This window comes from Mirounga leonina, unplaced genomic scaffold, assembly GCF_011800145.1.
Source record: "Mirounga leonina isolate KUSES-001 unplaced genomic scaffold, KU_Mleo_1.0 Mir_118, whole genome shotgun sequence".
In the NCBI taxonomy this organism is placed as follows: Eukaryota; Metazoa; Chordata; class Mammalia; order Carnivora; family Phocidae; genus Mirounga; species Mirounga leonina.
In genome coordinates, this window is record NW_023270277.1 from 4,632,642 (window position 1) to 4,655,684 (window position 23,043).

The 23,043-nt window shown below is 50.5% G+C and overlaps 1 protein-coding gene across 9 annotated transcripts in view; it reads left to right on the forward strand.

Moving 5' to 3' along the window:
- Positions 1-23,043, forward strand: part of LOC118007349 (E3 ubiquitin-protein ligase RNF144A) — a 184,252-nt gene that overhangs the window by 100,451 nt on the left and 60,758 nt on the right. For 6 of the 9 annotated variants that reach the window (XM_035000398.1, XM_035000394.1, XM_035000397.1 and 3 more), the window contains one exon: positions 8,492-12,771. The exons of 2 other annotated variants lie outside the window; for them this stretch is intronic. In XM_035000398.1, coding sequence (XP_034856289.1) covers positions 8,492-8,623 — 132 coding nt within the window. In that variant the 3' untranslated portion in view covers positions 8,624-12,771. Of the gene's footprint in view, positions 1-3,356; positions 4,290-8,491; positions 12,772-23,043 lie in introns of those variants that run through there. One more of the 9 variants, XM_035000388.1, reaches the window with a different exon arrangement.

Sequence of the window (23,043 nt, forward strand, 5' to 3'; positions counted from 1 at the left end):
GAGAGTCAGGCAGAGGGGAGAGAGTCAGGCAGAGGGGAGAGAGTCAGACAGAGGGGGAGACAGGCAGAGGGGAGAGAGTCAGGCAGCCGGGGGGGGGACAGTCAGGCAGAGGGGGACAGTCAGGCGGAGGCCATCTGTTCTTTGTGCCGCTCTGTATCTGAGGCCCAATTTCCCTTCTGATAAGGGCACCAGTCATATTGGACTAGGCTGCACCCTAATAACCTCATTTTAACATGATGACCTCCAAAAAGATCCCATTTCCAAATAAGCTCACATTCTGCAGTACTGGGGGTCAGGCCAGCATGTTCGGGGTCACAGTTGTACCCACGACGATGTCCACACCCTCACCCCCATGCAGTAAGGGGGACTGTAGTGAGCCCGTGTTCCTCCTCCACTGCTTTTCCCTTTGAGTCTACGGGGATGAGCGTGCATTGGTCTGGGCACATTGCCTTCGCGGAGCCACCCCGTGAGCGGAAGCTTCGTGTGCATCCGTACGGAATCACTGGAAATCCGAGCAGGGTGAGGACTCGGCGATCACATTGTTCCGCTCTGGTCTTTTCTGTGTCGGGCATGAGGACCAGCGGAGGGAAGGTGACTTTGCCCAAAGGTGGTGTTTGCGTGTGACAAGCCTCCCCAGATGCATCGGCTTCGTATCCTCACGTTTACCTTGTTTACGAGTGTGCCGTGTGAACAAGGCCTCACTTGGCATTAGGGGGGCAGAAATGCTGTCAGTGTCATGGGGACGTGGACACAGCCGTGGGCTGGGGCCTCAGCTGGAGCTCGGTCCAGAACTCCTTCACGGCGTGTCTCCATGCGGCCTGAGCTGCCGAACCCCAGGGCGGCTGGTGGCGAGCGTGAGCTCCCCAGGTGAGCGCCCGGGCAGGGTAGAAACTGTGTCACCCTTTGACCCTAGCCTGGGCGGTCACACCTTGTCCCCTGTGCCTGTTTATTCAGTTGAGTGAGTTGCGTGTGCCTGGGGGGTCCTGGGCCGCACTGAGGTCCTTGCAACAGGCATTCACGGCATCGAGAAATACGGAAACCAGGACACAAGGGTCCGTGCCACGCGCTCTTGCTCGGGAAGGAGCCTGGAACACCTTTCTGTCCCCTCTTTCTGGCTTCTGAGTGCAGCTCTGAGGCCCTGGGGCCCCCCTGGCTGTCCCTGGCCGTCCCCAGCGGCGGGGACGCGGGGTGTAGGTTCCCACAGGCATCTGCCTCTCTGTGGTGTGAGGTGCTCCCAGGACATACAGGGCTGTAGGTAGAGCGGCGGAGGCTGTCCACGAGTTAGTGTTAGATTTGGGGAAAATGGTAAAATGTGAGCGGACCAGCATTGAAAGGAAAGTGCAGGCAGTCACAAAAGCAGCAGAGCGTGGGAAGTATGAAGCGGGGACGCGGAGGCCTGTGGCTCGGGACTTGCTGAGGGACACGGGGTGCGGCGGCAGAGCCTCGCTCGAGCAGACGTTCCTGAGCAGACCCTGGAAGGCCCTGCTGTTCCAGGCCTTCCATTCTGACGATGAGGACCACCCCCCCGCCCCCCAAGCTGGAGGAGACCCTGCCCTGGAAGGCACTTCTGCTCCCGTGGCTTGTCCTTCAGGGCAGCATCGGCCTGGACCCTGACACCGCCCTCCCATCCCGCGCCTCCTGCCTTTGGATCAGTTAGGGCCGTCCGTTCCCTTCCCGGTCAGGCGGGCTCCTGCTTGGGGTTTGCTTCTCCGCTGGCTTGTTACTGATCCTGGGACGGGAGTCTCACTTTGTGTTTGGTGCACAGCTGCTGAAGCCGAAATGCGGGTTTTACTGTCTCCCATCAGTTCATGCCTGAACTGTCTGGTGCGCGTTTGAGAAACACCCGGGGTGGGGGGCAGATCGATGCCCTCACACCCCAGAATGGCTGGTTCCAGGGCCTGGCAGGCGACTCCTTCTTGCTCTGCACTCACCGGCCTTCGGGACCGTGGTCCTGCCAGGCCTCCCTCTCCCCACCTCTACCAGGCCCTGGTGTCGTCCTGCCCTCTTTCCTCCGCTTGTCCCAGCTCAGTGCACGGACATGCTACACTCTTTGGCTACAGCCTGGTCCAGGGCGATGTCCTTCGTGAAACCCCCATCCCGCCTGTCACCAGAGCCCCCCTCCCTCACCTGGGCTCTGTGCATTTCTTTCAGCACCAGTCCCTTACTGTGACTCCCTCCTGTTTTCCCCTCTTGAGCATGTGTCTTATCTCTTGGGAGAGACAGACTGTCCTCTACAGCAGGGACTTGTTTTGCATCTTTGTGACCCCCGGGACCCTGGCCCAGGCCTGAACCAGACGTATGCTCTGGGAAGAAACTTGGATGAAAGCAGGAGCGATGGGTTTGGCTTTCTCATGACGGGTTCACAGCCTCCCTCTGCAAAGTCCCTCTGGAGGGACCTGCGTCCTTGCTCCTTCAGCTACGTTTTTCTTTGGGTGGGACAGGAAGGAAAGGGGCCGGTCTGGCTGGCCCCTGTTCTCCGCAAATCCCATGGAGCGGCTCGTGTCCAGGCTGTGCTCCCGGGCAAGCATGATGGCGCCTGGGGGGTGGGGGGACAGGGAGTTGGTTTGTGACCATTCAGAGAACGAACCGTTGGTGTAGTTGGGAGGTGATGTGACTTGTCCCCTCTTGAGGGGACACAAAAAAGCTCCTGTTAAGAAAAGTGGGCCCTGGGCCTGGAGCAGTTGTGTCTGCCCTGGGGCACACATGGTGCCGTTGCCCGGAGCTTCTGCCCAGCGTCGGCTTCATCAGCCTCTTGGGGAAAGTCTTCTCTCTGTGCCGCTCGGGGCCTGGTCCAGTGCACACCTCAGCGGTGCCCCAGACTTGTCCCTGAATTCGGTGGCCTGTGACTCCCCATTTTTAGGGGTTGTGATTGCTCGTCCCATATAATTTGTTGACTGTACAAAGTTCCTGCTCCTTAGCTTTCCGGCTTTTAGATAGGAATTTAGGTGAAATTGTTTTAAGAGATGTTTTTGAGAACTTCAGTGCGCTTTCTTGTGATCATTGTAGGCTGCTCTCAGCATTTTTGTGGGAGTAAAAATATTACATGCCAAATACATTCTACCTAAAACCCTGTCAAATGGAGTTTTTTCACGAGGTGTCATGCCATGAACAGAAAAGATGTGTCTTTGTCACGTAAAGGTTTTGTACGATTCCATTCTGTCCCGGGTGGCGTTTAACAGTCTTGTGCTGAAACGGTGCTCTTGCGAACAGGAAGGGGCAGTCGCAGGGTGGTTTGGAAGGCTCTGGCTGCAGGGTGTGGGGAGATGTCCTACTTACCATCAGCCACAGAATCCTGGATGTGAGCACGAGACGCTCACGGCCCTGCTCTTCATCTGCCCCTTGCTCGTCCCTTTCAGCACGGTTGCCGTGAACTGTTGGCCCTGTTTCTGGTGCTGGCCCGGAGGGCGGCCATCGTGCGTCAGATGGAAGGCCCGTTGGCTCCACACTGGATACATCTCTTTCCTGAGGACGTCAGCGCCTGACGGGAGGGTCTTCTCCTCACTGACTCTGCCTTCGCTTCTGAGCAGGGGATCCTCGGGCCCCCCTCCCAGTGGAGGGGGAGCTCACTTTTAGCCAAAGGATGGCATTTAAGGTAGCCAGTGGATTACCGACCGGTCTCTGTCTTCACACACATGTGTGGAGCTGTGCCCACGAACACCGGCCGGGGCCAGGCTGGAGGGCGGGAGTGCGATCCGCAGACACCCCTGTGCGGGGGCCTCGTGCAGGGAGCTGTCCTAGGGTACTTTTCACTGAGCTCAGTGAAATGGGCACGAGTCGCCCCTTGTACTTACCCAGGATGCCCCGTGCCTTCGGTCTTAAGCCATCTCAAGACCGTTGGCATCGCTTTTTGGCCACAGATTTTGCACTGGTGAGACGAGAACATTGGAGTGGACTGTAATGTAGGGTCAAAAATGACTTATTATTCTGTTTATGGGGAGGTGGCACCAGCCCTTGTGACCCCAGCGACGGGGGAGCCCTCCTTGTGTGCTCCCCCCCCCCGTGACCATGTGGTCCCCTCAGCTCCCCGTGTGGGTGTCCGACCATGTACAAGCGGAACTTAGATTTTCCCTTGAGATCCCTTCCTCCTCCACATCCCCCTCATTTCGGGACAGGCCTCTCCAGCCTCCATGTCACTCAGACAAAAGGCCGGGGTGACCTGGACCCCCCACTTCCTCCCGGGCTCACTCTCCTGCGGCCAGTGTGTCTCCTCTGTGTGCCCTAAACCCCACTCCCAGGCTCGCTCCCCTTCCTGCTTCCTCTCAGGCAGCATCACTGTCCGGCACTCTTGGAAATGCGTTCCTTTGCCTGGCCATGGCCGGCCCTCCGCCCCGTTGAACTCACGGCCCGTTTTGCAGGCACCTTGCTGTGCGAGTCCCCAGAGCACCCGCGGTGCGGAGGTAGAACGTGGGTGCCCCAGAGCCCTCTGGAGCCTGGAGAAGAATAGACGGAATCGAGGAGAGGCCCATCTAGAGGATGCAGGCAGCCCGTTGGGGGCCACCCAGAACCAGCGCGGTGGGATCCGAGTCCCCTGGAGAGGGGTGCTGTGAATCCATGTGTCCGTCCCACTGAAGCCTCCATCAGCCCTCCCTCCCTCTCCACTCCACCTGGGGGCTTCCCTGACACTCAGCTTTTCCTGACTCTCCTACAAACCTGTGCTCACTTCGGCAGCATATATACTAAAATTCTACAATCCTGACACTCCTCCCCAGTGTCCTCCTTTGTTAGGGGCTGAATTGGGGCCCCTCAGAATTCACGTCTTGCAGTCCGAAGCCCCATTGCCTCAGAACATGACCGCATCTGGGAGTAGGTCCCTCAGAGCGGTAATTAAGTGACAGTGCGGCTGTTGGGTGGGCCCTGATCAGTGTGACTGGTGTCCTTCTAAGAAGAGATTAGGACACAGAAAAGCACAGAGGGACAGCTGTGTGAGGATGCACCGTGGTCTCAGACTCTCGCCCCCAAGGACCGTGAAAAGACAGAGGTCCCGTGTTTGGGCCCCATCTGTGGTGCTTGGTTATGGTGGCCTGAGCTGATAAGTGCCTTCGAGATGGCCTTCTCTTCTGCACACAGATGGTGGGATGGCTTAATTCGGTTGCTTTCCTCAATCTGTGCTCCCTCCCTGGGAGGCAGTCACTTGCTTGAACATCTGTGTGCCGATGGTCCTGAAATCTGCTGGCTTCTCCCCAGAGCTCAAGATTCATGTACCTACTGCCTCATAGAAAGCTTCACGTGGGTGCCCGTGGGCTGCTCAAACTCAGAACATCCAAATGGAACTCATCGTTCTTCTCTTATTACCAAGATGGCATGTCCATCCCCTCAAGCCAAAACTGAGTGCAGGGTTCTTGGATCCCTTCAAGTCTTGCTGATTTTGCTTTCTGAACATCCTTCTGGTCTGAGCCTCTTCTCCCAGTCGTCCTCCTCCCTCCCACCTGCCTGTCCTGGTGGGAGTCCTACAAGGGGCTCCTGGCTCCATCTTCCCTCCTGTGGACCCGTCCTCCACAAAGCCCCTGGAACTCACCTGTCCTTGGTTTCTCAACAAGACGAATGCTAAGCTTCTGAGCGGTGATCCCGGGCTCCCTGTTTTGGCTCTGCCGGACTCCACCCCGACGTCCTGCCTGCACACGTCTGGTTATCTGCGTTCCCTCTACTCCACTAGAGTGTCTTCCAGCCGGTCTGAGATTCTCTGCCGCCTCAGCTCCTCTGCACTTGGCTCATGCCGGCTGGAGCTGCTGCCTCCCTGGGGAAGCCCCCCGAGCTTCCCAGCCCTTGTTTTCTGCATCTCGCATCTGTGTCTGGGCCGTTTTCACCCCTTGGTCATGACTGGTGTCTGCCAGCCCTCCACCAGAACCCGTTCTTCCAGAGAACAGAGGCAGAACCTCATGACTTCAGAGCAGCAAATAGTCACTAAACAGGAAAGAGGAGCTATTACCAAGGGCGGGCGGGAGAGAGGCGTGACCTGTCCCCTAGTGGACATCACTGTAGCCTCGGCTCACTGCTGGCACTCTGAGCTCGTGAAATCCCTCGCCGCAAGCACAGACCCGCAGTGGCGCCATAGTCGGTATTTAACTGCTGGCTCCCGGGCAGGGGACGCCCCGATCTGCACGCTTGCCGTGTCAGCTGCTTCCTGTGCTGTAAACACGCACCGGTGGCTATTTCAGGCTGCCACCGTGATGTCCCTGCAGGGGGAGTTGGGAAGAGACCTGTGAGCGGCCACAGCCCTCGGCCCTCACCCCCGTCACCGTCCTAGTGTCTGCCACATCTATCCCATGCTCGGCAGGCACCGATGCCATGTGCATATGCCAAGCGTCAGTGAATTAAAGACGCTCCGTGCATTCACCTTATGTACCTTTGACTTTGGCTTATTGTTCCCCAGCACTGGGGTATGGCCTGTAGAACTCTCCAGAGGAGAGGATTCAGAGCGTACCGGTTTCTGTGCTCCTGAACATCTATTGCATGTTTATTATGGGAGATGCAGGGGGCTGCGCGTGGTCAGAGAACCTGTGTTCTACTCTGAAGCTGCAGTCTGAGTTTGAGAGGCTCAGCCTGAGCGGTCAGCCGGGCCTTGGAATCTCAGAGACAGCCAGTATGAACACTGCGGCATCCCCCCGTGATTCCCTCGGAGCCCGGACCTGCTGACCCGTCCTGCAGTGTATGTGTGTGTCCTGCAGTGTATAATCCAGTGCATGACACACGTTTGTAACACGCTCACTCACCGGTTGTTTTTGTTTTGTGATATTTGCTTCCTATCTCGTTCTTTACCATTGGCTGCTTTCCTTCTGGCAACATCCTCATCCTCCATCCAGTCGGCAAGAAATTGGTGACCTTGCTTACGAAATGGCATGCAGAGTAAGAGGCAAGAGAGGGTGAAAATGAAGGTGTGTTATTGGCCAAGAATGGGAACATTTGGTCAAGGATCTTGGTATGTTTTTGACTGCAAAGAGCCCCTGGCTTCTTTGGGACTGACCGTGTGTTCCAAGTGGTAGCGATTGTGCGAGGGCCCTCGAAATAACCCCTTTCTGGCGTTTTCATGTATTCTGAAGTATCAGTGCGCACATGCTTTTAACAAAGCCTGATCTGATTTCACGTCCCGTAATTCCACCATCGACATTATGTTCAGACAAACGGAGTTAGCCGCCTGGGCAGGAAACACAGGTTCCCAGCGTTGGCAGCGTGATTTATAAATGCAGGGCAGTGTGTATACGATCGTTTTCAGGCGGAGATCTAAGTGAAGGCGTACTTTCACACATCTGGGGTGCCCTAGCCTGGTTTCAGGCTTCAGAGCTGATAACGGCTCTTAGAGATCTTGTACCTCATTTGTTTGTATTTGAGAAAGATGGGGCACAGAGAGACAGGAACGCGTCACATATTTATCATTGCGAACACTAGGTGGCGGTCTGACTCTGTCCGCAGATTGCAGCTGGGGCTGCCGTCCGCCTGGGAATGCGTGCCGCCGGGGCAGGAGGCTCTTTTGACCAGCCACACTGCCCGACTTCGCTGACAACATGTCTACATTTACTTACACCTGGGCGTAAGCATGTGTTATAAAACAAAGTCAAAACGTGTAACAGTTTTAAAAGCAGTCCTGGGTTTTAAATCAGGACAGGACACGGGTCTGCTTCCTCCCTGATGCTCTGTGCCTGAGTCTCTCTGTTCTCCCATCTGGAATGCCCTAGCCTAGTCTTTCCGGTGCACTAACCACCTCCTCATCTTTGAAATCTCAGTCCTCCTTCCTCTTAGCAGATGTCTGACCCTTGGGTTCCCTTTATACTTGGAACGTGATGGCAGTTTCTGTAAAACGTATTGTCAGTTGGTTAAGTCTCAGTCTCTTACCAGCGAAATGGGTGCTCTAGGATCCATGATCTGATGTGTCTCTGTATTTGTAATAGCTAGTACAGTGTCTGGCTCAGGGGAGGCTTGTTGGTTAACTGGATGTATAAATGGGTGGTGGTTTGGGTGCTTAGATAGAAGGGTGGGGGAAGAAAGGGAAAGGAAGAAAAAGAAATGAAAGAAAGGGCACGGGGAGTGAGGGGCAGGAAGTGAAGGGAAGGGAGTATTGGTGGATGGGTGGCTATATGGACGGATAGATGGATGCGAGGATGGATGGATGATATATAGATGGATGGATGGATAGATGGATGGATGGATGATATATGGATGGATGGATGGTTAGATGAATGGATGGATGGATGGATGGGATGATGATGGGGATGGACAGTTGAGTGGATAGATAGCTGAGTGGATGGATGAATGGATGCATGAATGGATGCATGGGTAGATGAATAGTGGATGAGGGATGGGTGAATGATGGGTGCATGGATGGATGGATGGTTGATGGATGAGTGGATAGATGGGTAGATGGGTGGCTGGGTGGATGCATATATGGATGATGGATGGGTAGAGGATGGGTGGGTGGATGGTTGTGTGGTTTATACTTCAACTATGGAACCTGCAAACTAGCCACCTTACCCTCTGCTCCTGTGTTTCCTTCTTGCAGGTCGTGGGCATTTTTGCTGGATTTGGGCTCCTGCTATTGGTGGCCTCGCCTTTCCTGCTCTTGGCCACTCCATTTGTACTTTGCTGCAAGTGCAAGTGCAGTAAAGGTGACGATGACCCATTACCCACCTAGAGGAAGGCACGATGCTGGAACAAGACCCCTGCCTCTGGGAAGCGTGGCTCTCCCCCACCCCACCCCGCCGTCCCCTCTCACTAAACATCTTTCTTGCCTTATGTGCCCCATTGAGCTTCACAGTGTCACGCCGGATGCCGTGATTTCAGGGACTGATGTCAGAACGTTTGCCGAGGCCCTGGGTGCAGTCACCTGGGCGTGGGGAAGGCAGGCTGGCGTGGGTAGGGCACGGCGCCACAGTCCGTCTCTGCCGACTTGACAAGGGAGGTGCTGCACGGAGCACGCCGGGCGGTTTTCTCCCAGTGGGTACGGACTAGGAGTGTCTGGTGGTTGCTTAAGAGACCCTCTCGTGCAAAATGTTGTGCGTCTGCTCCTTGGTGTCAAGACGGTGCCACGTTGCTGAGAGAAGAAGACTTTTGGGGGTTGCAACTCACCTCAGACAGAATCCGGTAATTCTGACTTGAGAAAAGCACTCTGTATGACAACTGTTTTTATTACTAATGGCGTTTAGTAAAATCCTTTTTAGGTTGTTTTTTTTTTTTCTTCCCAACTGAGTAGTGAAAAACCAACAAGGTGCATCTACACCATCCTATGCCTTTCTTGAAACGTGCATTTTAGGAAGATATCGCTAAATGACTTTTCTGGCTCGGCCACTTTTCAGGAGATTTAGAAAGCCTTACGCGCTCTTTGTGTTTTTCTTGAAACTTGTAACGACGTCTTAAACGCTATAAGCAGTGTGCTGTTATAAACATGGGTTCCTCTGTTGTTGCATTTCTTTGAAAATACCAATGTCTTTAAAGGAGTATCTTCATCATTAGGTTTTCCTTTTGTTTTTTGTTTTTCTCTTCTTTTGGGGCTTCTCTCTTCTCATCCAGGTATGAGCAAATATTTTTTAATGTCTTTGGAAACCAGATGCTTTCCTCGGGAATCATTCTGCTGGGAGTCACTGTGGTTTGGCCTCTCGCCTCAGCCTCCTCGTGTAGACTTGGAGAAGGGAACAGGGCTATTGGTCCTCACCAGCAGGGCTTCCTGGAAAGACTGGAGGACTCCCGGGGGCTGTGGGAGAAGCTTCCCAATTTTCAGTTTTTTAAATGACTAAGTTATTTTGGAGAAATCTGTGTCTTACGCAGTTCCATGTCCTGTTGCTAACCATTTTGCCCCACTGAAAAAAACCCTTCCATTTCACTTAGTTATTTCGATTAGGGGATCTTACCATTCAGCCTCTCCCAGGCCAGGGGTGACTGTTAACGGTAGCAGCAGAAGGCGCGGATCGGTAAGACCACACGTTCCATCGGTTGACTTTTAAAAAGTGGAGAGAGGCTATTCTCTACAGACAGTTGGCTTGAATAGGACTTTTAAAACCGCCTGTGCTTTTAAGGAGCCGACTGATTGCATTGAACTTGGGACTTCAAAAATAATAGGCAAATGTTGTAGGTTTATTACAGTGGAGCTTTTTAAAACTTACTACACATTCCACAAAGGAGTGAAATGGAAACAAAATCAGACTTGTTTGCTTGTTGCAAGCACATTTGTAACTCGTGGTGGGTTTTTTTGTATGTTTGACTTCTATGTTTTTGTGTTGGCCTCCGGTCCTGGTTTGCTTCCCTGTATAGAAACGTCTTCCTTATTTCTTAACGTTTCATAGGTTAGAAACAGTATCACTTCACTCTCCACCTGTAGTATTTATTATCTTTATGAAACTGAAGCCATTAGGAAACTAGTCTGTGTCAAAATCACACTCAGAACATTCTCCTTACGACCACGGTTGTATTTTTAATTCAGTAATGAAACAAGAACACGCCTGAGATCGTCTGTCTGTTCAGTGGAGCCTGGGCACGTGAGTCTCTGTACCTCGAATTGTTGCAACAGGGTCTGGTGGTAGATGGCTTTCTGGAGAGGGTGACACTCCGGGAGTCCTAGGCTTGAGCCCAGACTGGGATCCATGAATGCACTTGTCTAGCCAGACCCTTTAAATGCCTATTAAAGACAGCAGCAGGCTCGTGGCCGTTTCCAGTATCCACGGGGCAGGCCTCGCCCCATCCTGGCCCACCTTTCCTGTGCGAGCTGCTTCCCATTGCGTGTTGTACAAGTCCGCCCAGTAGTAGTACCCCTTTCCTTTGGGGTGGAACCAGAGCCTTTGAAAGGATGCATTCTCTGGGCTCAAGCTCAGATGTCTTTATTCTTAGCGGATTGGGCTGTTCGTCTAGCCTGGAGAAATCCATGAACAAATCATGCACATCCATAGCCTCAACCATCCTTGTGCCTTTCACCTCTGACACGTTTCACAAGCGCGTGTTTCGACCCAGGTAGGGACCACAGAGATTCTGGGGCCGGCCGCAGCCAAAGTCGCACCTGCTTGCTCTGAGTCTTTGCACCAGGCATGCCTCTGTTTGCTTGGTTTGATTTCATAGTAACACAACTAAACTCGTCAGTTCCTTAGGAAGATACCAGCAGGATTGCATTGAGCTCTTACCTAAACTTGCATTTCCCCCGCTGACTCCTCCGATTTCAGTAGGGAATGCCATTCCCATTGTTCATGGGGATGCAGTATTAAGCACGCATGATGTAAAATGTAAACAGAATGTGGGAAGATGGCCCGCGTCTTGGATTTTAACCTCGCCATCACTCCCGGGGGAAACTTAGGGGGTTCTACACTTAGTAGGGGGACTGTTCTATGGCAGAGCTTGTCTTAATTGAAAATTACATTCACTTTCACGGATGCTTTTCATGCTGATGTTCTGGAAGCACATGTACGTTTATTCCTTTGGAGGCCTTGAAATTCTGGAGGGGAGGGAAGAAGACCCTTTCATGGCTGACTCGACCGGTGTCTGGTTGGGGCGTCGCCAGAGCGCATGGCTGACCTTAGGTCATCTGTGTCCCTCTGACCCCATCGTGCAGTTTTATTGGACGTGCCTGGTCTCTCGGTCTGGCTCTGTCGTGCCCCGTGCAGCCCGGCCCTTGAGCTTTGTAGCGGTCACCGGAGGCCAGTGCCCTCAGAGAGGAGGTGCGGCAGACGTTCACGTAGCAGAGATTGACTCAGGATCTGAGCATAATCAAATCCTTCAGTTGCATGAGCCGCTGTCCAGATCCGTTCTTCTTCACCCCCAGGAGTAGCCGGAGACTGGGGAACCATCGTGTGGCACCCTTTCAAAGGGGAACAAATTCTCTTTACAGCATATTATTCCATAAAACCAGTTTAGGAACCAGGCCGATTCCTGATTAGAACACAGGGCCCACGGGGAAAGGGATTCTCAGCTACACAAAACTTACTCCAAGATGAGTCTATCTTTTTCATCTATATTGCAGTTAGAAGTTATTTAACAGATTAGAAGAGGAGATTTTCCCTTGGTAGTCTTTAAAAATTAGGGGATTGGAAAGAACCAGGGTAGGCTTTTTGTATGTTTCTCAGATTCTCATTTATTAATAAATACCCCTGTATATAAATATATATATAAATCAGTGAAATCATCAAGGGAAAACATTTTGCATGTATAAAGCTTCATGAAGGTCTCTTTAAAAAATACCAAAGCTTGTTTATTCCTTCTAACTAACCTAAGCCCTTATGAAAATACATGAAATGAGGAGATTATGACTGGTGTTGCCAAAAATGCCAAATGGAAAAGGGCCTGCACTCAAATATAGTAGCTAATGCATCAGTACTAAGAGCGCATGCTGTTTGGGTACGTAGAGCCCATGGGCTCCGTTCTTCCTTTGGTTTGTATAATCCTGTCTTCCACACTTCTGGGAGCCTTTGGTGAGGGGTAGGGACCTGCCACACGCCTGACCTTTCCTTCATTCTTTGCTCACTTTACCATGGGTGTATTTTAATCTTGTATAAACATATGCATGAATGGGTCACGCACATGTATACAGTACATATTTGACAAGTGGTGGTAAAAACAAAAGTTCGGTTTGTGTTTTTTGAAATGTCAGTCCACTTTGTGCCACTAACACTGTGATGTATAAAAGAGCTGTTTGAATGCCTTTTAATGTTGTGTTTTGTACTTTGGAATCACATGGAGAAGTTTGATTTGTAATTTCAATACATATTTTAAATGTATTGTGTCTTACGTAGTTTGTCCCCCCTTTAGAAGGGATTTCTTTTTAAAAGAGATTTTGGCTGGAATACAGGTTACTTTTGTAAATCCTGTCTGGCTCCATCTTTTGTACGTTCTTCGTTGACACCTGGCCTGGAGATTGAAAATAAGATGATTGGAGCGGGAGGGGGAGGAGGTGCGGGTGGGAGAGGGATCCCACCGCTGGGAGAAGCACTTTTCTGTTCTGAGGTTTTCTCTGCTGGGAGCATTCTCAACTCTTGGTGCCAGACGGATCTGAGTGGCTGGGTAAGTGGCCACGCACCCTCCTCCCCTCCTCATGGTGCCGGCCCAGTAACATGCGTCAGCATCTCCACACTGGCTTCCTCCCTGCCCGAGACAAGTACTTAAATCCTGTCCTCACTGATGGGCAGCATCATAACAATCAGCGAGCATCCTTTTACTAATGGGGAAAAAAAGAATAAACACAGATGCTGTTTGTTTTCATAGTAACTCTGATAACTCACCTTGATTTTCATTCCCTTCATTTAAACTTCACGGAAGAATATGTACCTCATTCATTAACATGAAGCAGCAGGCTAGGAATAGGCACCTGTTCCTGGTACTCTGGTTACATTTTAAAAAACATCCTTAGAATCTTAAGGTGCAGATCAGAGGAGGTGTATTCTGTTAACCAGTGATTCGTTGCTGGCCACAAAGACACTCATCCTAGTCACTAGGAAATCCTGGCCTGGAGGGGAGGCAGATCTGCCGAATGGTGATGAGAATGAGGTGTGGCAGGTGCTGTGGTGGGCATTCGCACAGCAGGCAGCCAAGGGGCAGGTCAGAGGAGGCTGCTGGGAGGATCCCGTATGTCACCTGGATCTTGCGAATGAGTAGGTGTCAGCTAAGTAAAATGCAGGACAGGAGTGTCCAAGGGAATGGCCGGTCCATTAAGTGCAGGAGTTTGGTCCAACTGGTATACCTGGGGGCCAGTTACTCAAGTGTCCAACCTCGAGGGCGCAGTGTGCACAGCTTGGGAACTCAGCCTTCATTCTAAAGCTATGCGGAGAGTGATAGAGGGCTGTCCTACAAATTACCACAGACCAGGGGCCATAACCAACAGAAATTTATTCTCTCATGGTTTTGGAGGCTGGAAGTCCAAGATCAAAGTGTCAGCCACTCAGAAATCTCAGTCACTGCTCATCACTTGGTTTGTGCAACCTGTTCCCTTTCTTAAATCGCTCGGGTGTGCATTTTCAGGATGGGGCCGACACTGGGTGGGAGACAGAGCAGCAGGATCAGGAGTGGGGCCACCGCGGTCAGAAACAGGTCCCAGATGTGCTATCATCCGGGCACGTGAGTGCCTGGGGCATCTGTTTCCTCATTTGAAAACGAGGGTAAAAATACCTCACAGCATCTTTCTAAGGATCAATGGGGAGGTTCAAGTCAATTGCAGAGGAGAGTGTTTGGTAGGATGTGAAGCCGTGAATGAGTCCTCACAATGATGAGGATGATGGTCCTATGGTCCTATCAGGAATGCCCACTCACCTCCTCCAACTCCCAAATACCAAAGCACTACCCCCCCCCAATGTTCTCTTTCCAGAACCCATGACTCAGATGGGGCCTGACCACTTTCCTGCCTGCATCACGGTTCACACTATTTGCGATGCTAATGAGTCGTTATACAGAGCTCTGGTTAACAGGAAGGAAAATGTGGTAAAATTCTCCACGTGGGAAACTCAAAAGTCATTCACTTGTTCCCCTGGGCAATTATCTGTGTCTTTTTTGATACATGTTTTTATTTATTCTACTAATTTATTTTTGTCACTGACTTAGAAAATCCACACAACGTGCATAATCATGTTCCACACCACACTCGAAGGACCCAGCAGGCCATAGTCTGTTTCCATTCCTCGGGATCTCCACGTATCCCAACTTTTATGAAAGCCTCAAAACGTAAAGGGGAATAAATTTTGGGAGGTTCTGACAATTGGACTCCATTTTATCTAGGAATTTAGGAAATTAACATTATTAACAGGAGATTTTCATGTGTGTATCACCAACTCCTACCATGGTGTGATATACAGTAGGGACCTATTAAATGCTTGTTCCATGAAGGAATTCAGCTATTGCCGTGTGTGTGTGTGTGTGTGTGTGTGTTTGGGGAAGGAGGGTCAATCACCTGGGGTCACTTGGTTAAAAAAATCAACCATCAAATTTGAACTGGAGGTGTATAGACAGTCTAGAAGCAGATGTCTCATTATAGGTGTAAAAAATCACTATTATGAACTGAGACCCTCTTATGAGCCAGGCACTTTGCTTACTGCCCTACCCTGGTTAATTTGAATGCTCAGAGACCTGCCAAGATAATCATCTCCATATTACAGTGAGGAAACGGGGTCTAGGGGAGCCCACAGACCTGCAAGGAGTATCGTCTCCATATCACAGTGAAGAAATGGGGTCTTGGGGAGCCGTCGCCACAAGTTACACCAATAGGAAGCAGCCGCATGGGGAGGGACCCAGGGCGGCCTGCTGGACCAATGTGTCCCCACTACACTGTGTTCTGGTCCTCCCTTTTCTGATCCGCCCTTGTCAACAAGCAGAGACATCCCTCCATGGTATGTGGTGGCTTGTTTGTCTTGTCCCTGGGAGAGGTTGAACTCTGTCTGAAGGTAGTACTGCTTTTGAAGGCAGAAGATTCTGGTCCCACGAATACTTATCCTGCTCAGTGAGTGAGAAGAGTGGCCCCAGGGAATCTCAAGGGGAAATTTGTTCCTCTAAAGGCATACAGGCCATCGTGGATGCTTTCAGATACAGTGAACAAGTCTCACCATCCCCTCCCATTTATCACACAGTGACCTTTCAGGGTGTCTAGATCCGTATCTGTCCCTCCCAGATCAATATTGTGTGCAGATGAAGCTGATTCCCACAACGACCCTGGAAAAGAAAATGTTACTGTCAAAATTCTTCACTTTATATAAAGTGAGGGAAACGGAGGCTTTTGTTAAGAATGGGCCCAACGACAGTGACTAGCAGACTGTGGAGCAGAGACCCAACCCCACAGTTTGTAGAAAGATAACTCAGGACCTGAGGAAAACCCCAAGAGCCATGTCAAGGGCAAGGGCCATGGTAAGCAGGGGAACCTCTCTTCAGAAAGCATTTCAGAGATGGGGGAATAGGGCAGCTTTGCTGGGATCGGGGGGAATTCACAGCAGCATGAGGACTTTCCAAACTGGGCTTCCAGGACAGCAAAGTACTTCCTAGGACAGGATCATCTTGGAAATGGACATTCCCTATGGTATGAAATGGAATAAAAAGAAGAGCCAGGATGAAATTGAAAACTGCAGACATAAATGTTGGCAAAGGCCACTCAGCCTCTTCTGGAAGAGATTCACTTTAGCCGAAGGCCAGGTATGAATGTGCAGGTGATGGATGAAACAGCCGACACGGTGCCATTGCTCCTACCCCGGACACCTGCTTTATGGAAGTCCCTGATGACGAGAATGCCAAGAGATGCATAGCTTCCTAGCCCCTGGCCTCATGGGGCTTGAGGTCTAGTGGGGTCTACAGGCAAACAAGCCACCGTCCTACCTGAGAGCACAGGGACCGTGGCAGGATATACATTCTTAGTGACAAAAGCAATAGATGAGAAGTGACTAATGAGGTCACATAACGTCCCTCTAGGGAGAGACAATCTCTGGGGATTTTGTTTTCTGGTTCCACCTGACAGTGAAGATCCTGAAAAATCATCCTTGTGATCCATGAAGGGAAAAGGACAAAAACTCAACCACACTCGGCTACTGGAGAAATTTTCTGGGACAGGAGGATGAGGGTGCAGTTAGAGTGTGATCCATTTCTCTGTTCTGTACCTTGGATGCGTTGTCCATGCACAGTAAATGTTAAATAATAATTTAATGTTTTTTTAAATTAATGACAAAGGAGTAATCAGCATGTTAATGAAACTCACAGATGATACTAGATGGGGAGTTATTACAAACACCAGTTGGGAGAAGCAGACAATGCAGAGGGACAGAAAAGAAGGAAAGTTACAACCAAGCAAACTCTGGTTTGCAAAATGCAAGCAAAAGCACCTGCAAAAAACCGTCCACTGTGGGGAGGTGCAGAGGGCGAGGCAGACGCAGGTCTGGACGGGAGAGTAGCTCTTATGGTAGTTTCGCCACCTGCCCGCTGCCGAACTCAGCCCACTCCACCAGTCCACCTCAGGGTCGCTTGCCCCGGAAATCTCTTCTAGGTCCTTGTAGCTGTGAATTCTGCAGCACCGCTGACTCCACTTCCCGCCTTCAGTGCGCTCTGAGCAGCGTTCCCAGCCGCACCCCTCAAGCTCTCCCTCCTGTTAGGGAGGTCCCGTTGCATATTTTGTGGACGGTCCCTGAAGCCAACACTTAATTCACATCCCATGGCTTTCCCACCTGGTTGTGGTCCCCTCTTCCTTCCCTCCATGTCTACTTTGGAGGAGTCATTGGTCCTTCCTTGTCTGCAGGTCGCAGGTATCCGCATGTGTTGCACTCAGGACCACGCTAACCCGGAGCACCAGAAGCTCCCCGACAGTCTGTTTGTCTGGCGCAGCGTGTGGGCAAGCTCCCTTCGGAGCTCTTAGTTCTGTGGAGCCTCCGTCTGCCCAAATCCCTGACTTTCCCTGCCCGGGACGGCGCAATCTGGCCCCTGAGAGCTCCTGCCGGTCTGGTGTTTATCATACACCAGCTGGAGGGGAGAGAGGAGGCTTTGGGAAGTACGTTACAGCCTGAGTGGTGGCAAAATAGAGAGTTAAACTACCAAGCTCTGTCTTTGTGTCACACAGAACTCTCCGTATCCCTTATTGGCGACGGTGACCCAGTGCATTGTGTTATATCCAAGCTATCTGATGGCCGACTCGTTTTCTCTTGATCTATCTAGCCCCATCTTAAGCACAGCACCTGATGCCCACTAAAGACTTAGTGTTTGCGGATCGAGTGCTCTGTGGTGCATTCCAGAATCAAGATTTAGGGACAGCTTAGTGAGGAAGGACTTTCTGACCTGGAGGAGCAGAAGTTGGGTGGACCCTTGGGCAAGAGTGTCATAGAGGCTCCAGGGTGTCGGGATCAGGAGACCTGGGATCTCATTCTCAGTTCATTCATTAGCTGAATGAACTCGGATGAGCATTTTCTCTGATTCTCAGGTTTATTTGCCAAATCGTGACAATAGCCCCCATTCTGACTATTCCATCGGATGGCGTAAGCTTAATGGATGGGAAGTTACTGTTTGCTTTATGTGTGTGATTACTAGATGGGTTTCATTCTTCCTATGGGGACTGGATTTAAGATCTTACAATTCCTAACAGTCTTAGGATGATCAAATTCCAGTTGCCCTCCATCAATCTGAATATATTTTAGATAGTCCTGAGAGCACTGTGATCATCCCTGGGGGTGGGCAGGAAGGAACTGGAAAGAACCACAGCGCATTTTCTCATAGAAATCTTCCCAGAAGAGCGAACGTTAAGCAGATATTTGTCAGCAGATACAGGTGTTCAGAAAGCAGAGGGACCAGTGGGTCAGTAGTGGTTTGAGGAGCTTCCCAGAAGAAGAGCAAGTGGGACTGAGGGGAGGGGGTGTAGGTTCAAATGTTGGAGGAGAAGTGGAGGTGTTGCCAAGCGTTGAGCTCCTAACATTCTAGGTGCTCTACATGCATGACTAATCCTCACACCACTAAAGAGGTAAAAACAATGACCTTTTTAGTGTAAGTACCGACAACATGCCAGACTCTGTGCTAGATATTTAAGGTATGAAGATGAATCAACCTGATACCTGGCGTGCGACCACGGGAACACTGTAACAGCCAAGACTAGTAAGGATTAGGTCAGAAATGGAGGAAAGAGAAGGAAAGTAAGAATCAGGACAAGGGTACTCTAGGCGGACAGGATAATATAGGAGTACGGGGCCAGTTGTGAAACAAGAGGGTGTGGATAGGGAAAGTACAAAGATAAAGCTGTGATCAGACTGTTTTTTAGCTTTGTATTAGGGGAAAATTTCAAGCATATACAAAATGATACAGCGTAGTATAAGGAACCCATATGATTTCAACGTCCGTCTTCAACCATCATCAGATCATGGCTACCAACTCTTGTTTTCTCCATATCTCATTCACTTTCTCCAGCTTTTGTATTTTGAAGCCAATATCAGATATCTTAGGATCAATCTAAATATTTCCCCAGGTGTTTCTAAAGGGTAAGGACTCTATCAACTGTAATTCTAATACTGTTATATCTAAAAAATCAACAATTATTGATATCACAAATCTCTAATCAGCATTTAAATGTTCCCTATTATTCCACAGATTTTAAATTAGTTTTTTTTTAAAGATTTTATTTATTCATTTGAGAGAGAGAGAGTGAGCATGAACGGGGGGAGGGGCTGAGGGAGAGGGAGAAGCAGACTCCCCCCTGAGCAAGGACCCTGATACAGGGCTTGAGCCCAGGACCCCAGGATCATGACCTGAGCTGAAGGCAGGCGCTGACTGAGCCACCCAGGCACCCATATTAGTTGGTTTTAATCAGAATCTAAGAAAGGTGTAAACATTGCAGTTGGTCTTATCTATGCCTCTTTGACTCTGTGGCGTTCTCTTCCCTCACATTTTTTCCTTGCGATATTTTCTATGGAAGAGAGAGCCATGTCTCCTACAGAGTGCCCCACATTCTGCATTTTGGGGACTGCATCCCTGTGGTGCCCTATGCATGCTCCCTGGATATGGCAGTTACATCTAGAGGTGCATTCGTAAAGCACTTAAAGTGGGTAGACGAGACCGGAGGAGGCCTGTGAAGGGTTGGCATGGACATACCAGGATAATGTTGTGTTATTAACCTAAGGTTTTAGTTTGCTCTCGCATACTCCATTTTCCCCCACCGCCCCCAGCCCAACACTGTCAGAGTCAGGCAGCAGTGGGGGCATCTACACTCAGGTTTCGGGTAGAGTTATTGGACCAAACATGCAGAGGAAAACAGGACTTTTGATGGAGATGCAGAGTGGCCCATGCAGACAGGCCTCCAGATGGAGGCAGATGCCTCGGTCAGTTGCAGAGTGTCTAGGCGCCGGTAACCAGAGGCCAGGTGTCCAACAGCAATCTCCATCAATTCTCCTGAGAAGACACGCTGACAGCTGAGAACCCAGAACTTTCCCACCCGGTGCTTTGACCGTGGAACTTAGCCCGAATCAAAGCCAGCAGGGGTGAGGGGGGCAACCTCAGCCAGGTGCCAGGGGCTGGGGGAGGAAGCGCCCTGAATGGATTACTTAAGAAGAATTGTTTAAAAGTGAATTTTCTTGAGCAAAAGGGGCTCTGGAGGTGGAAGAATACAGGGATGCTTTGCAGAATCTGAGTCTGGAAAGGCTGCGCTGAGGACTGCCTCCCGCCCAAATGCTTATTTTGGTCACATCCGTGGCGTGAAGTATTGCTCATCTTCTTGGAGTAGCCGCCCGTCAGGATAAGGTTTGAAACAGGGGCTTTTCTAGACGGGATCTGCTGTTAAACGGAGGCCCCCTGCCCACGTTTCCTTCTCCCCCGCACACTGGCCTTGGGCTTCTCTCGCCCGCTTTCCTCTTCCATCCTTTGGCCTTTTCAGTACTTTCTTCACAACTTGTGAAAGTCTGCGCTCTGATTCTAATGTTTTTCTAACTCTAAGGTTTCTGGTTGGATCGTGCTGGCATTCTGCTTTCCCAGAAAGCAGTCGGTAGCCGAGGGGAGGTTGACAAAGATGACGCGGCCCCGGTCCCAGCACACGAGTGTCTGTGTGACCCCCAGCCGTTCTCGAAGCCGCGACAACCCATGGAGCTGGACGCTCCTTTTTTTCCCGTCAAATTCCAAAGGAGTCAGCCGGACAAGTACTCCTGCGCCCTCTGTTGTCTTCCCTTCCTGCCAAAACTGCTGCCAGGATAAACCAACAATGAAATGGAGGGAAAGGCCACTGTGTTTCTCTGGGGCTCTGGATGACCGCTCCAGATTCCGCTCTGATGTTTCCAGCTCATGCTCCCCAACCACAACCACGCTGCCCTTCACTGCCCCAGACCATGATGGAAACGCCCAGAAATTTCCTGCCCTCTCTTCTCACCTGGAAGTTCTCTTAACCCCCAAGAGACCCGCTCATGTCCCTCCCCTCCTAGGTAAAGCCTTTTCTGTGGATCCAGCCAGCACTCCACCCCACCATTGCGACCACCATCTGCAGCCCCTCCTTCCTCCTACACCCCAGTACCATTTGGCCCAGTCACCAGGTTGGCGCTTGCCATTAATTGTGATGACAAATTTATGAGTCTGTATCCTTTGTGGAATGTACTTTCCTTGAGAACACAGGGCCTGCGTCTACACTTTATTTTTCCTAGTGTCTAGGAGATGGGCACCAAATGATTTCCAAAAGGGTGGATGGAAACTCTAGAATCAAAAGCAAATAAAACAGTGTTTTGATGACCTGGGGCCCTGCTAACGTAGTGGCCTGAGGAGTCCTTCTCTGTGTCTGCCCCCCCCCGCCCCAACATCATGGGAGCTGGTCACAGAAGCAAAACAGGTTGCTAGCATTCAGACCAGAGCTCCTTTATCAAGTCCAAATTAATTCCCAAGGTCCAGGCAAAAGCAAAACGTGGCGTTCTGACAACTCATACCAAGCTTGCTTAGGTAAATATTTTTCTGCAGTTTTATGGGTCTGAGTTGGGGTCTGACTTCCAATGTCAGCACAGAGCCCTGATGGGAGTATAACGTTCCCACCAGGCTTCGGTTGAATATTTATGACTATTCTATAGTCACTGCCTTCTATTGTTCCTGGAAGACTTCTATTATTTAGAGAGTAATTAATCATATTCTGAGGGACAGTGCTGGAGCCAAGCCCCATGGTGAGGTTTCTGATGGCTTTTTCATCCCAGATGAGCCAAATAATAACATCAACAAAACTTTCCCAAAGAATTGCTTATCTCCTGTATCAACCTACACACATTTCCATGGGCCAGTGCAGGATTCCATTACCAGGAAGCCCGTCCAGGAAAAGCACGGGTCAGGAACAAGTCTTGGGCTGTTAGACTTTGCTGATGGTTACCACACCCGTTCTTCGGAGTTCATGATTTAGGCCACATGCCCAGGCCTAGAATTCCATCTCACACTTACTTCTGTCTGGTAAGGATATCATAGCTCTTCAAGTTACCCAACTCAAGAGTGAGAAATTGTTCTAGAGTCACAGAAGTCAATCTGTGGGAATGCCCACTCTGTGCTTTGGACATAGGATTTGACAGGCATTACCTATCAAATATTAGATGTAGTGTAAGTCATCTATATTATGTGGTAGGCGTGTTCCCCCATTTTCCTCCCTTACAGATAAAAGAGGTAAGAGCGTATCTGTTTGCTATTGATAATCCACAAATCATCCCCACATTCAGCAGCTTAAAACAATGAGCATTTACCACTGCCCTTGGGTCTAGTGGTCATGTGGACATTTCTTCCAGCGTCAGCACTCACTCAGGCCCCTGTCATTAGCTCCGAGTCAGCTGGGTCCGTGGTTCTGCGGATCGAGGCTGGGGCCTGTCCTGTGTTTTGTGCCTCAACTGGGACAGTTGGGCTGACTCTGCTGTGCTTCGTGTGGCCTCTCATTTCTGGCCATTTTGGCAGCACTGTCCTCGGCCTGGCCTGGGCAAAGGTCAGAGAAGGCAGGGTCTCCGGAGGTCTAGGCTTGAAATGATTTCGTTTTAACTCTGCTGTGTTTTCTGGTGTTTTGGTGTTGTCGTTTCATTTTTGGTTTTTTGCCAAAGCAAATCTCAAGAATATTTTAGGGTTATGAAGAAGTAGAGAACTATATTCTGCCTCTTGATGGGAGTTGCTATAAAATCACATGGCAGAGGGGGTGGACAGAGGACAGAGGGAGGACCTCCATGTATCAGTCACAGATGTGTTCTCAGTAATGATGTGGAGTACTCGAAGAAGGTTGTTCCATCTCAACAAAGAAAGGTCACAGGCGTGGCATCCGTGGTAGGAAGGACATCATTGTCCCAAGTTAAAGTAAATTGATTACAGACATCGCTGGAGGAGAGTGAGATAAGTGAGGTGTGCTCACCCTTGATTCCAGAGCACATGATGTTGAGCGAGATGACCCACAGGAGAGCGCTGGTGATCCTGGAGAACAGACCGTATGAGAGAACAGAGTCAGGGATGCCAGTCTGTGGTCAGTACAAACATCTGTTGCGTTTCCCGTGCTTGTTACGTGTCCGTGATTTTGCTTGGCTGTAGCAACAGAAACGGTAAAAGCTAACATTTCCTGAGTGTTTAACTGGCCCCCAACGTGGTACTTGGTGTTCTAGAAGGCACCTCTTCTTTTTTTTTTTATGTTAATCCCCATACATTACATCATTAGTTTTAGATGAA